Source organism: Oncorhynchus nerka, linkage group LG27 (assembly GCF_034236695.1).
Source record: "Oncorhynchus nerka isolate Pitt River linkage group LG27, Oner_Uvic_2.0, whole genome shotgun sequence".
Taxonomy (NCBI): Eukaryota; Metazoa; Chordata; class Actinopteri; order Salmoniformes; family Salmonidae; genus Oncorhynchus; species Oncorhynchus nerka.
In genome coordinates, this window is record NC_088422.1 from 14,933,215 (window position 1) to 14,950,265 (window position 17,051).

The following is a 17,051-nucleotide window of genomic DNA, read 5'->3' on the forward strand; positions in this document are numbered from 1 at the left end:
GAGGAAGAAGAGAGGAGTAATGGGAGCGGAGGAATGGGAGAGGAGTAATGGGAGCGGAGGAATGGGAGCGGAGGAATGGGAGAGTAGTAATGGGAGAGGAGGAAGAAGAGAGGAGTAATGGGAGCGGAGGAATGGGAGAGGAGTAATGGGAGCGGAGGAAGAAGAGAGGAGTAATGGGAGCGGAGGAATGGGAGAGGAGTAATGGGAGCGGAGTAATGGGAGCGGAGGAATGGGAGAGGAGGAATGGGAGAGGAGTAATGGGAGCGGAGGAATGGGAGAGGAGGAATGGGAGAGGAGTAATGGGAGCGGAGTAATGGGAGCGGAGGAATGGGAGCGGAGTAATGGGAGCGGAGGAATGGGAGAGGAGTAATGGGAGCGGAGTAATGGGAGCGGAGGAACGGGAGAGGAGGATGGGAGAGGAGGAAGGAGAGAGGAGGAATGGGAGAGGAGGAATTGAAGAGGAGGAAGAAGAGAGGAGTAATGGGAGCGGAGTAATGGGAGAGGAGGAAGAAGAGAGGAGGAAGAAGAGAGGAGTGATGGGAGCGGAGGAATGGGAGAGGAGGAAGGAGAGAGGAGGAATGGGAGAGGAGGCATGGGAGTGGAGGCATGGGAGAGGAGGCATGGGAGAGGAGGAAGAAGAGGGGAGTAATGGGAGCGGAGGAATGGGAGAGGAGTAATGGGAGCGGAGGAATGGGAGAGGAGGAATGGGAGAGGAGTAATGGGAGAGGAGGAAGAAGAGAGGAGTAATGGGAGCGGAGGAATGGGAGAGGAGGAAGAAGAGCGGAGTAATGGGAGCGGAGGAATGGGAGAGGAGGCATGGGAGAGGAGGCATGGGAGAGGAGTAATGGGAGAGGAGGAATGGGAGAGGAGGAATGGGAGAGGAGGAAGAAGAGAGGAGTAATGGGAGCGGAGGAATGGAAGAGGAGGAATGGGAGAGGAGGAAGAAGAGGGGAGTATTGGGAGCGGAGGAATGGGAGAGGAGGAAGAAGAGAGGAGTAATGGGAGCGGAGGAATGGGAGCGGAGGAATGGGAGAGGAGGAATGGGAGAGGAGGAAGAAGAGGGGAGTATTGGGAGCGGAGGAATGGGAGAGGAGGAAGAAGAGAGGAGTAATGGGAGCGGAGGAATGGGAGAGGAGGAATGGGAGAGGAGGAATGGGAGAGGAGGAATGGGAGAGGAGGAATGGGAGAGGAGGAAGAAGAGAGGAGTAATGGGAGAGGAGTAATGGGAGAGGGGTAATGGGAGAGGGGTAATGGGAGAGGAGTAATGGGAGAGGAGGCATGGGAGAGGAGGCATGGGAGAGGAGTAATGGGAGCTGAGTAATGGGAGCTGAGTAATGGGAGCTGAGTAATGGGAGAGGGAGGAATGGGAGAGGAGGAATGGGAGAGGAGGAAGGAGAGAGGAGTAATGGGAGCGGAGGAATGGGAGAGGGAGGAATGGGAGAATGGAGGAATGGGAGAGGAGGAAGGGAGAAGAAGGAGGAGTATTGGGAGCGGAGGAATGGGAGAGGAGGAAGAAGAGAGGAGTAATGGGAGCGGAGGAATGGGAGAGGAGGAATGGAATGGGAGAGGAGGAATGGGAGAGGAGGAAGAAGAGAGGAGTAATGGGAGAGGAGTAATGGGAGAGGGGTAATGGGAGAGGGGTAATGGGAGAGGAGTAATGGGAGAGGAGGCATGGGAGAGGAGGCATGGGAGAGGAGTAATGGGAGCTGAGTAATGGGAGCTGAGTAATGGGAGCTGAGTAATGGGAGAGGAGGAATGGGAGCGGAGGAATGGGAGAGGAGGAAGGAGAGAGGAGGAATGGGAGCGGAGGAATGGGAGAGGAGGAAGAAGAGCGGAGGAATGGGAGCGGAGGAATGGGAGAGGAGGCAGGGAGAGGAGGAATGGGAGAGGAGTAATGGGAGAGGAGGAATGGGAGAGGAGGAAGAAGAGAGGAGTAATGGGAGCGGAGGAATGGAAGAGGAGGAATGGGAGAGGAGGAAGAAGAGGGGAGTATTGGGAGCGGAGGAATGGGAGAGGAGGAAGAAGAGAGGAGTAATGGGAGCGGAGGAATGGGAGCGGAGGAATGGGAGAGGAGGAATGGGAGAGGAGGAATGGGAGAGGAGGAAGAAGAGAGGAGTAATGGGAGAGGAGTAATGGGAGAGGAGTAATGGGAGAGGAGGCATGGGAGAGGAGGCATGGGAGCGGAGTAATGGGAGAGGAGGAATGGGAGCTGAGTAATGGGAGCTGAGTAATGGGAGCTGAGTAATGGGAGAGGAGGAATGGGAGCGGAGGAATGGGAGAGGAGGAAGGAGAGAGGAGGAATGGGAGAGGAGGAATGCCTAGTGGGGTTTTAACTAGAGCTTCCCTGACCAGATGTGGGCCAAGAGAGTGAGGAGACGAGCAGGGTCCCACAGCGCTCACTCACATCGTTAACTCAAATAATTTAACTATGCAGAATCAGATACATAATATGCCCTTTACAGGACTGAGGTGGTTGTCATAGCTACAGGAAGAGGCTGGAACTCTAGCTAGTGGAGTAGAAGCCCGGTTCAGTTTGTAACTCCTACAGTAAACAAGACACTCCCATAAGATCCTGTCTTAATAAGTATTAGGACTCCTGTCTTCAAGAGATAATTACATTCTTGGGACTCACCGTCAGTGATGGCCTCTCCTTTTAGACTCTTGACCCCTCCGGGCATGAGGTTCCCATCCAGGAAGAACTCAATCATCCCATCACCCGCCATGATCACCACATGGAGCCACACGTTGTCCTCCACAAACCTCTCTGCCGTGGTCCGGGCCACCTGGGTGTAGTTGGCCCCCAGGGCTGTGTAGTACAGCATCACGCTCACATGAGACTCATTAGTCTGGACCTTCACCCCATAGTACAAAGTCCTGTTACTGTTACCCTTAGACACGATGAAGCCGTTGGTGTCCAGCCTGGGAATCAGCCAGGCCGAGAAGGTGAAGTTAGCCAGGTTGCCAGGCCCGTCCTCTGGGCTGATGGTGCCGTAGGCCCCCTGGCGGCCCGAGAAGAGCCAGGCGTCGGTGCCTGAGTGGTGCCTCCTGGAGTGGGGCCTGAGCTCCACCTCCTTTGGGAAGAAGGCGCTGAGAAGGAGGTCCTGCATAGGAGGGAGGCCGAGAGGGAAACGGTCGGATACGATCTCCCAGGCAACCCGCACATCCCCGAAGGTGCCCTGCTGCCGCAGTATGTTGAAGGAAGTGACATCAGACATGTCCAGTTCTGACAGGACGTCCTCAGCCACTTCCTGGTCCAGATTGTCATCAGCTATGGCGAACACTCCAAAGGGGTCATCGTTTAAGGGTATCAGGACGGATGCGTTGAGGGATGTAGTAGCCAATCGGCCGCCCTCGCCAGGGTAACCACCTATGAAATATCACCGGAAAGGAAATGGTTAATGCTTTAATGTCAACAATATGTGTAATGTGGCACAGCGTAATTCAGGACTAACCCATACCATCCCATTTCAACTGAGAGAACATGGGTAGCGATCTCAGATATTGATGTTCCAGTCAAGAAGATACTTCAGCTTTGTTTCCACATACCTCACCTGGAGCATACCTGCCTCATCCCTCACCTCCCCTACCTGAGATGTTGATGAGTCTGAGGACGTAGAACTCGTTGAACTCCGGGAGCTGGTCTGAGATGGCCTGCAGGACAATGGGCTTGGTCTCCTCTCCCGTGGTGAAGGTGATGGAGCCAGAGGTGTTGATGAACTCATGACCAGGCTCCAGGGCTGTGTCATTGGCATAAAGGCGCCAGAACACCGTCACGTTGCCAAAGTGTCCCCTGGCCCTGATAACACTAGGAGATGAAAGGACTGCATGAGGGACCGAGAGAGAAGAGTGCCACAGACACTACGGCCCCCAAGGACCCAAACTGACACAGTCCCGGATTCAATTATTACAGCAGTTGCTAGGATCATCAACTCAAGAAGTTTGGTTAGATCTAGTTCTGAGAGATTAACAGAAATGTCTAATTTGTAGTTTTTTTAAACAACTAATTGACTGACATCGGTTCAATTATTTGAATTCTATTTCGTTTGCTTTCTCTAGAGACAAATCAGATCAAGCCCAAACTGTTCGATCTAGTGGGGAGTTGTAGTTTCCAACAGGCTAAAATATTAGACATAGTTTAGCACAGAAAATGCGGTAATTAACTACAATAACCATAATCCACTGCGCGCCTACTGTCCGGTCTGTGTGGGGCGTGCAGACACATTGAGGAAGATACAGAGAATGTGCGATTGAGAGGGATAGAGAGCAGTTGCTTCGTGAGGTATCTCTATCTGAAAATACATTATCTAAGTAATTGATAGTTGGTATTCAGCAGTCATAAAAGTATGCCTTATTTACTTTGAAGAACTACTAAAATAGTGATTTTGTCAGACAGCATAGGCAGCAGCTCTATAGTGATGAGATGATGACTTGGAATGAAATAATAAAGTCATCAAATAAAACTAATGTAATATACACAATAACTTAACTATTTTATTCAATTAAAGTAATGTGAATAAATGATGGTTAGTTAATAAGCAGTAATGGGCAGTCACTACCATCATGGGACTTGTATTAAATGTTTAAGTCTGTGTTGTTACAGCATTCAACCCACATAATGCATTTGCATTTAATGTTCTAAACTATTTTTGAAACCCGAAATCGAAAACTGTGATTTTAACAGAAACCAAACTGACCTCAAAAAACACAAATTGCTCAGCATCATGGACAGGTGTATGATGTATTAAGGCTGGGCTTCCTTACTAGAAGTTGTTGGTCTTGCCCTCTTTCACAGGCCTCTCTGTCGATTCCAGGGAGAATATTCCGTTGGCCTCATCATTGGCCTCAATCACCACTGTTGCTGTGTCACCCCCATACACAACAGCATCACCTGTACCCCACACACACACACACACACACACACACACACACACACACACACACACACACACACACACACACACACACACACAGGTCACAATGTGAAATTACACAGTTAGTTGCTGGGTGTCAAGGTCAGATATTTTCACTCAACCACTTTCAAAGCACGCAGTCACTGAATACATCTACAATGTTAAAAATATGTCCCTCTGTTTTTATTAAATAACAAATGACTGAACATGAGAGAAACATTTAATGTCCTTCAAGTCAGTCAAAATAATATGATGTTCTTGTTTGAACGTAACATCTTCATTTATTTATTTTTATAATACGTTTGTAAAAGAAAATGACTCAAATGTCTTCTTTAAAATAACCTCTTTAAAGTCTGTCCTCAGCAAATGTCTTCTTTAAAATAACCTCTTTAAAGTCTGTCCTCAGCATGCGGTTCCGCTTTTTATAAGGAATACAGAGAGAGGCAGAGACCAGGTTGCTTTGAAATACACACATTGTAATTGTCATGCTAAATATCATAACATAAAGGAAAGAGTGCTCTCATTAACATAGTACACGGTAACCACCGCAACCTAGCAGAGAGGGTCAGGGTTCTGCGTGCACATGTCCGCCACAACAACAAAAACATAAGAGCCCTCTTATAAACTAAGGCTTGGAGTGGAGCAGAGTGAGTCAACACGTATTCTCTATCAAAGTGGTCCATGCGTATACAGCCATCCAAGCAGGTCGAGTAGTGGGCTGGCTGTGTGCTGCAGCTTGCAGAGTGAGTCTGAGTTCAGTAATTAAGTTCCCCCACAGCCTTTCATCCCTGTCTGTTTCCCAAAAACCTGGGATTAGGAGGGCATTTCAGAGTCACCAGAGTCAATGCTAATCAACCCAGTTACTCACCAATGTACAGAAAAAACTGTCAAAGAGACTGGCTACTAAACATGGAAATACAGTCAACGCAATGAGGCTGATTGATTCGTACTACAGCTGCCTCCAAAATGACTTGACCCATGTAACTTTGTGCTATTGTATTGAGAGTATAAATTAGATTGAGTAATTGTATAGAATGTAATTGAATAGAACGTTATCAAACATAAGAATGGCCAGGGGGTTTTCTTGGTCACGTGACCTGACCAGACCAGGCAACATTCTAGATTTTAGCTATTGGCTAAAACTAGGGCTCAGAGTTTTTCCTGTTCAGATTACGAGGTCAGGAGAAATATCTTGTCTGTTTCAGTGCAAAGAAAGCGTGTCAGCCTTCCACACCTGTAGTGTTGTAGAGAATAATATAGAATGGTTCTTCGGTCTCAGGTATGTCGTCCTCCTCCACGACTACATAGATGTTCTTCATCCATTGTCCCACGCCAAACACCAGCACGGTGTTGTTACTCAGCGGGGCCAAGTCACGAGGTGACGCCTCGCCATAGTCCACGCGATACATCACCGTGGCAACAAAGTCAGCCGTACCAGCCCTCAAAACGGTCAAGTTAGCCACGCCCCCCTCCTGAAGCCTGACAACCACAGGCTCTGAAGGACAGAGAGACAGAGTGTTATGTCACCTTATGTCAACTGACAAACTATGTCACTTGACATAAAAACAATGTCCTTTGGAATAAAAATATGTCACTTGACATATCCACTTTATGTCTGGCGATACACAGCTGAACTTGATCCTCACCTGCAAAGTAAATCGGGTTATCGTTTTTGTTTATGTGCAAGCTGGCGTCGAGTATGTTCCCAAGTCTTACTCCCCCTGTCGCATTGAGGAGAGTGATGGTGAAATTCTCCATTGCCTCTGGGATCTTATGGGGAAACAAGACACTGTCACTATTGAGTAGAAAAGATACAGTACCATCCAAATCATGAAACTCTATTAACATAAATCACACAATATATTATGTCAAGGAGACTTGATTGTAGTAGTTGGTCAGATACCGTTGTGTTTGAGAGACAGCTTTACCTCATCAGGTACAGAGAAGAGGGTGAGGTTTTTCAAATACTCCCCCTCAGCAAACACAATGTATCCCTGTACGGGGCTGACGTCAGCAGACATGTGGGGCTCTAGGACCCAGGACACTGACACCTTCCCGAAGTGACCCATGTTCCTCACCACGGGATAGGCCACTGCCAAGCAGACCCACAACATAACACACTGTTCACAATACAATACACTCAATCCTATTAGTTCATTTATCATCTCTCTACTGCATCCTCATTTTAAATAATTAAAATGACTTCAAATATGGATCACAACTGTTTTCCTGTTACATTTCTTTTGTTATACTACATAGTCCTAAAGTGCTGTATAGTTGGTAGTCACTGTTCCTCCACTGCTCCATTGTACCTGAGTGAGACTGGGAGCCTTTGCTCTCGTTGATGGCCTCTGCCAGTCCAGAACGGATGAACTCGATGACCCCGAAGGGGTCGTCGTTCCTGCGCACTGTGATGTTGACCTCTCGGTGGTTGCCAAGGCGACTGGCTGGAGTGCTGTAGCTGCTGAGTACCATCGAGAATGTCTCATCCAGCTACACGCACACACACACGCACACACACACACACACACACAATAACAGGACTGTCTCACTGTAATCTGCCCACCGTGCTCTACACTCAAACACATACCTGTATACTGTTAACTATCGTAACAAAACAACTGATGTTGAATTTCAAAGGCAATTCAAACTGGAAACTGTAAGACCAGTGACACGCTAACAGTCAGGAAGAGGTGTCCATGCCATTCATGATGCCATACATGATGCCATACACGATGCCATATATGATACCAGACAGCAGTGTAGCTGTACCTCGGGGACCTCGTCAGGCCGTGCCACCAGTGCTACCAGCACCTCCCTCTCCCCGGGCTTGAACTCCAGGACACCGGTAGCGCCGTAGAACTCTGTGTAGCCCGAGGGTATGAGGGCGTACTGCACAAGCTGTTTGAGTAGCTGCCCCTTGGTCCGGATCACACTCAGCTCCACCGCCTCACCCTCCTACAGGGCAAAGGTCACAGGGCAGAAAAAAGGGACAAACTATGGGTCAGAAGTGTTGCTGTTTTTGATGTAGGTTAGCCATTGATTTAACCATATTTAGAAAAAGTTCTGATTTAGGATCGGGTCCTGCCTCTTATTCATTATGATATAAAAGGCTAAACTGGTTATAGATCAGCCCTTCTATTCTGAGATGCATTGGGGCCATGGTCTTTCGCAAAAATGACCTGGTTTGTCATTTCAACATGCAGTCCAGTGGATGAAACAGATGAGAATCAACAACCATGATATCTAAGTGTGTGTGTCAGACGTACGTTAATGTACCAGGGTCCTCTGGAGAAGGAGGAGAACTCAAAGACTCCACCTGGGTCGTCGTTCTCCACGATGACAATCTCTCGCCGGGTGAAGCCAGGTTTCAGGATCTGGTTCTCAACGTTAGTCCTGCAACACAGAGGGGAACTCAGTATCTAGACTACGAAGGAGCTCACAGGCCTCTACAGTGCATTCGGAAAGTATTCAGACCCCTTGACTTTTTTGTAAAAAAACAAGACTGAAATATCACATTAACATAAGTTTTCAGACCCTTTACTCAGTACTTTGTTGAAGCACCTTTGGCAGCGATTACAGCCTTGAGTCTTCTTGGGTATGACGCTACAAGTTTGGCACACCTGTGTTTGGGGAGTTTCTCCCATTCTTCTCCCCAGTCTGAGGTCCTGAGTGCTCTGGAGTAGGTTTTGAATAAATATATCTCTGTACTTTTCTCAGTTCATCTTTCCATCAATCCTGACTAGTCTCCCTGCCGCTGAAAAACATAATCACAGCATGATGCTGCCGCCACCATGCTTCACTGTAGGGATGGTGCCAGGTTTCCTGCAGATGTGACGCTTGGCATTCAAGCCAAAGAGTTCAATCTTGGTTTCATCAGACCAGAGAATCTTGTTTCTCGTGGTCTGAGAGTCGTATAGGTGCCTTTTGGTAAACTCGAAGCGGGCTGTCATGTGCCTTTTACTGAGGTGTGTCTTCCGTCTGGACACTCTACCATATAGGCCTGATTGGTAGAGTGCTGCAGAGATGGTTGTCCTCCTGGAAGATTCTCCCATCTCCACAGAGGAACTCTGGAGCTCTGTCAGAGTGACCATCGGGTTCTTGGTCACCTCCCTGACCAAGGTCCTTCTCCCCCGATTGCTCAGTTTGGCTGCGTGGCCAGCTCTAGGAAGAGTCTTGGTGGTTCCAAACTTCTTCCATTTAAGAATGATGGAGGCCACTGTGTTCTTGGGGACCTTCAATGCTGCAGTAATTTTTTGGTACCCTCCCCAGATCTGTGCTTCAACACAATCCTGTCTTCTCGGAGCTCTACAACAATTCCTTCGACCTCATGGCTTGGTTTTTGCTCTGACATGTCTGTCAACTGTGGGACCTTATATAGACTATTGTGTGCCTTTCCAAATCATGTCCAGTCAATTGAATTTACCACAGGTGGACTCTAATCAAGAGACATCTCAAGGATTATCAATGGAAACAGGATGCATCTGAGCTCAATTTCGAGTCTCATCGCAAGGGGTCTAAATATTTATGTAAATAAGGTATTTCTGTTTTTATTTTTAATATATTTGAAAAATTCGAAGAAAAAAAACTGTTTTCACTTTCTCATTATGGGGTATTGTGTGTATATTGATGAGGAAAAACATTTTAGAATAAGGCTGTAACGTAACAAAATGTGGAAAAGTCAAGCGGTCTGAATACTTCCCGAATGCACCGTACACCAGGGGCATGGGGTTGCAGTGTACCTTTAAAACCATCGAAGAGTGTGTGTAAAACAACAAGGAGTGACAAAATCAAAGTAGGGGACATGCACTTCAAAGCTTGCACCAGGTATTGTCATCTAGTAATTCCTTATATTGTGTCATGTTCAGTAATGACCAGAGAGGCCTGTTATTGTGACTGCTCTGAATAACATTGTCACTCAGTGGCCCCCCAAGCCTCTCTCTCACACAGCAGGAAGCCTGTGTGTAAAGCATTCCAAACAATCCCTTGCAGGCAACGTGCAGCATGCATACAAACACTGATCTCTTTACAGGAAGAATGGTTCAATTAGGTGCAACACAAAGAAGATCCCTCCTTATTCATCACACCCTCTCTTCCCACAACAACCACGTCTCCCATCAACCAAAGGTCACAGAAATCCTAAAGTGGTCCCTTTTTCCCAGAGAAAGTTCTGATTCACAGCACACAAAGGGTCCAGACTCACTCCCCTCTCCACTTACACAAAGTACACTACAAAGCGCGCAGTCTCCACTCTGCAGGATAGGGGTGGGAGGGAGGGAGGGAAAGAGACAAGGTCATGGATAACAGATGACAGGCAGGGATTGGGGTAAGGGAAAGGGGTAAGAGAAAGGGTAGGGGTAGAGGTAGAGGTAGGGGTGAGTGTAGGAGAAAGGGCAAGGGTAGGGGTAAGAGAAAGGGTAGGGGTAGAGGTAGAGGTAGGGGTGAGTGTAGGAGAAAGGGCAAGGGTAGGGGTAAGGGTAAGGATAGGGGTGAGGTAGGGTAAGGGGTAAAGATAGATGTAGGGGTGAAGTAGGGGTAAGGTAGGGGTAGGGGAGGGGTAGGGGAAAGGGCAAGAGTAGGGGTGAGGTAGGGGAACGGGGTAAGTGTAGGGGTGAGGTAGGGTAAGGGTAAGGGATGAGCTCTCCTTAAAAGCCCATGACACCCTGGTCTCACTGCTCGCATTAGCAATTCTTAGAATAGACTCTATTGATTTTTTGTTAGAATTTTAAGCACAGCCTTGTATTGTTCAGTAAATTAACTAGTGGCCAGTAATCTACTGAATCAAACCCCAGGTAGGACATACCATATGGCAATGGTGTGTGGTGTGTGGTACCTAAACAGAGCATAGTCAGACACAGGCACTTATGAAGTCACATTGCCACTGATTAACTGAATGAAAATATGTTGGCCAACCAAAGCTCCTCAGGGTTGCAATGCAGTACCTGTCCAGGGTGAGGAGAAGGGTCTCGTTGACCTCTGGGATGTTGTCGGCCATGATGGTGACGTTGATGACCGCGTCACTCTGTCCAGTCAGGAACACCACTGAGCCGCTCAGGGGTTTCAGGTCGTCAGGGGTGACGTCAGCCGGGTTGTCTCCGATTGGTCGAAGGCTCCAGAATACCACAGCCTGTCCATCTGTCCCATCCCGCCTCAGGCTGAGGGTCACCTGAAACAGGAGGCAGAATATCTTAACCCTCAACCATCAGCAGTCATATTAGAGACTTGAACGAACTGACTTATGACACTGACTTCCATTTCAAAGATTATATGAGGGGAATTGCTGATTTTGCCCAAAAAATTGCCATCGCAGAAGCGCAAAATTGATGCAGACAGAGGATTAGCATGTTAACTTGTGTTCCATTGATGTAGACAGAGGGTTAGCATGTTAACTTGTGTTCCATTGATGTAGACAGAAGGTTAGCATGTTAACCTGTGTTCCATTGATGTAGACAGAGGGTTAGCATGTTAACTTGTGTTCCATTGATGTAGACAGAAGGTTAGCATGTTAACTTGTGTTCGATTGATGTAGACAGAGGTTAGCATGTTAACTTGTGTTCCATTGATGTAGACAGAGGGTTAGCATGTTAACCTGTGTTCCATTGATGTAGACAGAGGGTTAGCATGTTAACTTGTGTTCCATTGATGTAGACAGAGGGTTAGCATGTTAACTTGTGTTCCATTGATGTAGACAGAGGTTTAGCATGTTAACTTGTGTTCCATTGATGTAGACAGAGGTTTAGCATGTTAACTTGTGTTCCATTGATGTAGACAGAGGTTTAGCATGTTAACTTGTGTTCCATTGATGTAGACAGAGGGTTAGCATGTTAACTTGTGTTCCATTGATGTAGACAGAGGGTTAGCATAAAGTGGCTAGTGATACATGTATTACATAAGGATGCAGTCGATGATGTAGAGTACAGTATATACGTATGCATATGAGATGAATAATGTAGGGTAAGTAACATTATATAAGGTAGCATTGTTTAAAGTGGCTAGTGATATATTTACAACATTTCCCATCAATTCCCATTATTAAAGTGGTTGGAGTTGGGTCAGTGTCAATGACAGTGTGTTGGCAGCAGCCACTCAATGTTAGTGGTGGCTGTTTAACAGTCTGTTGGCCTTGAGATAGAAGCTGTTTTTCAGTCTCTCGGTCCCAGCTTTGATGCACCTGTACTGACCTCGCCTTCTGGATGATAGCGGGGTGAACAGGCAGTGGTTCGGGTGGTTGATGTCCTTGATGATCTTTATGGCCTTCCAGTAACATCGGGTGGTGTAGGTGTCCTGGAGGGCAGGTAGTTTGCCCCCGGTGATGCGTTGTGCAGACCTCACTACCCTCTGGAGAGCCTTACGGTTGAGGGCGGAGCAGTTGCCGTACCAGGCGGTGATACAGCCCGCCAGGATGCTCTCGATTGTGCATCTGTAGAAGTTTGTGAGTGCTTTTGGTGACAAGCCGAATTTCTTCAGCCTCCTGAGGTTGAAGAGGCGCTGCTGCGCCTTCTTCACGACGCTGTCAGTGTGAGTGGACCAATTCAGTTTGTCTGTGATGTGTATGCCGAGGAACTTAAAACTTGCTACCCTCTCCACTACTGTTCCATCGATGTGGATAGGGGGGTGTTCCTTCTGCTGTTTCCTGAAGTCCACAATCATCTCCTTAGTTTTGTTGACGTTGAGTGTGAGGTTATTTTCCTGACGCCACACTCCGAGGGCCCTCACCTCCTCCCTGTAGGCTGTCTCGTCGTTGTTGGTAATCAAGCCTACCACTGTTGTGTCGTCCGCAAACTTGATGATTGAGTTGGAGGCGTGCGTGGCCACGCAGTCGTGGGTGAACAGGGAGTACAGGAGAGGGCTCAGAACGCACCCTTGTGGGGCCCCCGTGTTGAGGATCAGCGGGGAGGAGATGTTGTTGCCTACCCTCACCACCTGGGGGCGGCCCGTCAGGAAGTCCAGTACCCAGTTGCACAGGGCGGGGTCGAGACCCAGGGTCTCGAGCTTGATGACGAGCTTGGAGGGTACTATGGTGTTGAATGCCGAGCTGTAGTCGATGAACAGCATTCTCACATAGGTATTCCTCTTGTCCAGGTGGGTTAGGGCATGATGTAGACAGAGGGTTAGCATGTTAACTTGTGTTCCATTGATGTAGACAGAGGGTTAGCATGTTAACTTGTGTTCCATTGATGTAGACAGAGGGTTAGCATGTTAACCTGTGTTCCATTGATGTAGACAGAGGGTTAGCATGTTAACCTGTGTTCCATTGATGTAGACAGAGGGTTAGCATGTTAACCTGTGTTCCATTGATGCAGACAGAAGGTTAGCATGTTAACTTGTGTTCCATTGATGTAGACAGAGGGTTAGCATGTTAACCTGTGTTCCATTGATGCAGACAGAAGGTTAGCATGTTAACCTGTGTTCCATTGATGCAGACAGAAGGTTAGCATGTTAACCTGTGTTCCATTGATGCAGACAGAAGGTTAGCATGTTAACCTGCGTTCCATTGATGTAGACAGAGGGTTAGCATGTTAACCTGTGTTCCATTGATGCAGACAGAAGGTTTGCATACCATGCTAGTGTTGGTGTCCTCTGGCTCATACACCACCACCGTAGTGTTACTGGTAAAGCCGATCTCCCCATTTGCGATGTCAGGGGTGACTGTGAGGGTGAGGTTGACCGCCCCTTTGAAGCGAGGACTCACAGACGGGATCAGAGGGCTGATACTGACCAGGTCCACACGGTCCAGCTGAGAGAGAGACAGCAATGATCATTAAGCACAAATCTTCATCAGAAATACATGACTCAACATTAATACCAGTATGTAACATTCTGTTAGCCAAATGGAAAATGAAACAATGTTAAAGATGTCTTTAAGAAAGGAGAAAATAAAATACAGCCTCCATGACTCTCATATGGGCGGTATATAAGTAGAGGCACGTGTGTGTGTGTGTGTGTGTGTGTGTGTGCGTGTGTGTGTGTGTGTGTGTGGGAAAGCAGTTTGGGACCCATTGAATATGAAGGAGGTACTTCAATTTAGTGTTCGTTTTTATGTGTTGCTTAATGAGGGCTATTTGTTTGGACTGTTGGACAGATCCCCTGGCAAAGGGCCCGACCACAGTTCTCAGGTCCAAGGCACTCACACATGCAAATGAGGGACCGTGTCTCTGGACAAGCTTGACTAAACCAAGAACCAACCAACATTTCCCTGAGCTGGAGTAGCTGACAACTTTCCAATAGCATTAGCATACAGCAGTACACATGAGCTAAATTCATGTCTTCTCACATTTGAACAAAATGGATCTTCTAATCTACTGTATATGAAACCTCCCATGTAAGACTTGTGTCTCCAGCTCCCTGTGACAGTGCTTCAATGATTAGATCAGTATTTTACCAAACAGTGTTGCTGTCTGTGACAGCACAAAACAGCTGTATTCTTTCAAAATACTAGTCAAATATAGTTTAGAAAGAGTTTCAACTAAAAAGACAAAAATGTCATTGATATTCAAAAACAAATAATATTTGGTCACACTTCATAAACAAATAAGATTTGAAGGTATTTGAACACATGCAAGTTATTTGAAAACAAAAACATTTATTTGATGGCTGTCAAATATTTGATGAAGAACCAACAACTACAACAGTGGGATGAATTAGTCTAAATATATGATCATAAGCACATGGTTCGGAGGGCTCCTGGATTACAGGGGCTGAGTCACTGGCTTACTGGGGCTCTCTCATGCCGTCCCTGGAGGGGGTGCATCACCTGAGTGGGTTGATTCACTGATGTGGTCATCCTGTCTGGGTTGGCGCCCCCCCTTGGGTTGTGCCATGGCGGAGATCTTTGTGGGCTATACTCAGCCTTGACTCAGGATGGTAAGTTGGTGGTTGAAAGATATCCCTCTAGTGGTGTGGGAGCTGTGCTTTGGCAAAGTGGGTGGGGTTATATCCTTCCTGTTTGGCCCTGTCCGGGGGTGTCCTCGGATGGGGCCACAGTGTCTCCTGACCCCTCCTGTCTCAGCCTCCAGTATTTATGCTGCAGTAGTTTATGTGTCGGGGGCTAGGGTCAGTTTGTTATATCTGGAGTACTTCTCCTGTCCTATTTGGTGTCCTGTGTGAATCTAAGTGTGCGTAATCTAATTCTCTCCTTCTCTCTTTCTTTCTCTCTCTCGGAGGACCTGAGCCCTAGGACCATGCCCCAGGACTACCTGACATGATGACTCCTTGCTGTCCCCAGTCCACCTGGCCGTGCTGCTGCTCCAGTTTCAACTGTTCTGCCTTATTATTATTCGACCATACTGGTAATTTATGAACATTTGACCATCTTGGCCATGTTCTGTTATAATCTCCACCTGGCACAGCCATAAGAGGACTGGCCACCCCACACATATGCTCTCTCTAATTCTCTCTTTCTTTCTCTCTCTCGGAGGACCTGAGCCCTAGGACCATGCCCCAGGACTACCTGACATGATGACTCCTTGCTGTCCCCAGTCCACCTGACCGTGCTGCTGCTCCAGTTTCAACTGTTCTGCCTTATTATTATTCGACCATGCTGGTAATTTATGAACATTTGAACATCTTGGCCATGTTCTGTTATAATCTCCACCCGGCACAGCCAGAAGAGGACTGGCCACCCCACATAGCCTGGTTCCTCTCTAGGTTTCTTCCTAGGTTTTGGCCTTTCTAGGGAGTTTTTCCTAGCCACCGTGCTTCTACACCTGCATTGCTTGCTGTTTGGGGTTTTAGGCTGGGTTTCTGTACAGCACTTTGAGATATCAGCTGATGTACAAAGGGCTATATAAATACATTTGATTTGATTTGATCCTGGATAAGAAATGTAATATTGCCTATAATCTAGAATTAAATACATGAATCACCTCAACATGAGAGTAGACCATTTTTGCAGTTTCAAAATGACTAACAAATATATTAACGCAGACACAAGAACAGTTTAATGTTATATGTTACTGAGAAAACCAACAGTAACAAAATATGCCTATTACGTGTTGAAAGGAAACTAAATACCCCAAAACGACCTTAAATCAACTACAGCAAAGGTCAGTGGAAAATCATGTTAGTTTGCATTCTGAGTAAACTGTCCCTTTAAAGATGGTATAGTGTGTGTTTGAAACAAGAACATTCACCCTCAGATGGACAAAGCGGTTCAAAATTGTTTTAGCATCCCAACCTGCTGTTTACAACTGGCTTTGAATTACTCTGCAGTATTTTCAGGTATCATAAAATTAATTGCCGTTTTCAACCTTTTCAGTGGTTGAAAAAGACACAGTAGTTGCACCTTATTTAAACTTCTCTGTACAAAATAGCACTGGTTAAGTGGTTTGACTTGATTATGTACACCTGGGGAAATGGACATTCAGGAGAATCGACACAGAATGTTCAAATGTATATGTTTTGTGTAGATCAAATATGACTGTCAGATAGATTGGAATAGAACAGGAGATGGTGTGTGCTCTAGTCATTCTATTTCTATCTTCAACAAGCAGTACCCCTACCTACATGTCAGTGATGTAAAGTACTTAAGTAAAAATACTTGAAAGTACAACTTAAGTAGTTTTTTTTGTGGTATTTGTACTTTACTTTACTATTTATATTTTTGACAACTTTATACTTTTACTTCACTACATTCCTAAAGAAAATTATGTACTTTTTACTCCATACATTTTCCATGACAGACAAAATTACTCGTTAGCAGGACAGGAAAATGGTCTAATTCACACAGTTATCAAGAGAACATCACTGGTCGTTCCTACTGCAGACACTAAATACAGGCTTTATGTCTGAGGGTTGCAGTGTGCCCCAGTCGATCCGTAAAGTATTTAAAAAACAAGAAAATGGTGCGGTCTGGTTTGCCTAATACAAGGAATTTGAAATTATTTATACTTTTACTTTTGATACTTAAGTATATTTTAGCAATTCCATTTACTTTTGATACTTATTTTGATGCATATTTAAAACCAAATACTTTTAGACTTTTACTGAAGTAGAATTTTACTGGGTGAATTTCACTTTTACTTGAGTCATTTTCTATTAAGGTATCTTTACTTTTACTCAAGTATGACAATTGGGTACTTTTTCCACCACTGCTACATGTACATATTACCTCAATTACCACAACTAACCTGTACCCCTGCA

At 46.3% G+C, this 17,051-nt stretch overlaps 1 protein-coding gene across 1 annotated transcript in view; it reads right to left on the reverse strand.

The window, feature by feature from the left end:
- The window catches only part of LOC115111158 (adhesion G-protein coupled receptor V1-like), a 248,439-nt gene that overhangs the window by 211,202 nt on the left and 20,186 nt on the right, over positions 1-17,051 (reverse strand). Inside the window, exons 9-19 of the mRNA XM_065011405.1 lie at positions 13,471-13,647; positions 10,853-11,076; positions 8,180-8,306; positions 7,683-7,868; positions 7,223-7,403; positions 6,839-7,002; positions 6,557-6,680; positions 6,145-6,405; positions 4,762-4,888; positions 3,588-3,805; positions 2,633-3,367 (exon numbers count right to left, since the gene is read on the reverse strand). Of these exons, the coding sequence (XP_064867477.1) occupies positions 2,633-3,367; positions 3,588-3,805; positions 4,762-4,888; positions 6,145-6,405; positions 6,557-6,680; positions 6,839-7,002; positions 7,223-7,403; positions 7,683-7,868; positions 8,180-8,306; positions 10,853-11,076; positions 13,471-13,647 (2,524 nt within the window). The remainder of the gene's footprint in view (positions 1-2,632; positions 3,368-3,587; positions 3,806-4,761; positions 4,889-6,144; positions 6,406-6,556; positions 6,681-6,838; positions 7,003-7,222; positions 7,404-7,682; positions 7,869-8,179; positions 8,307-10,852; positions 11,077-13,470; positions 13,648-17,051) is intronic.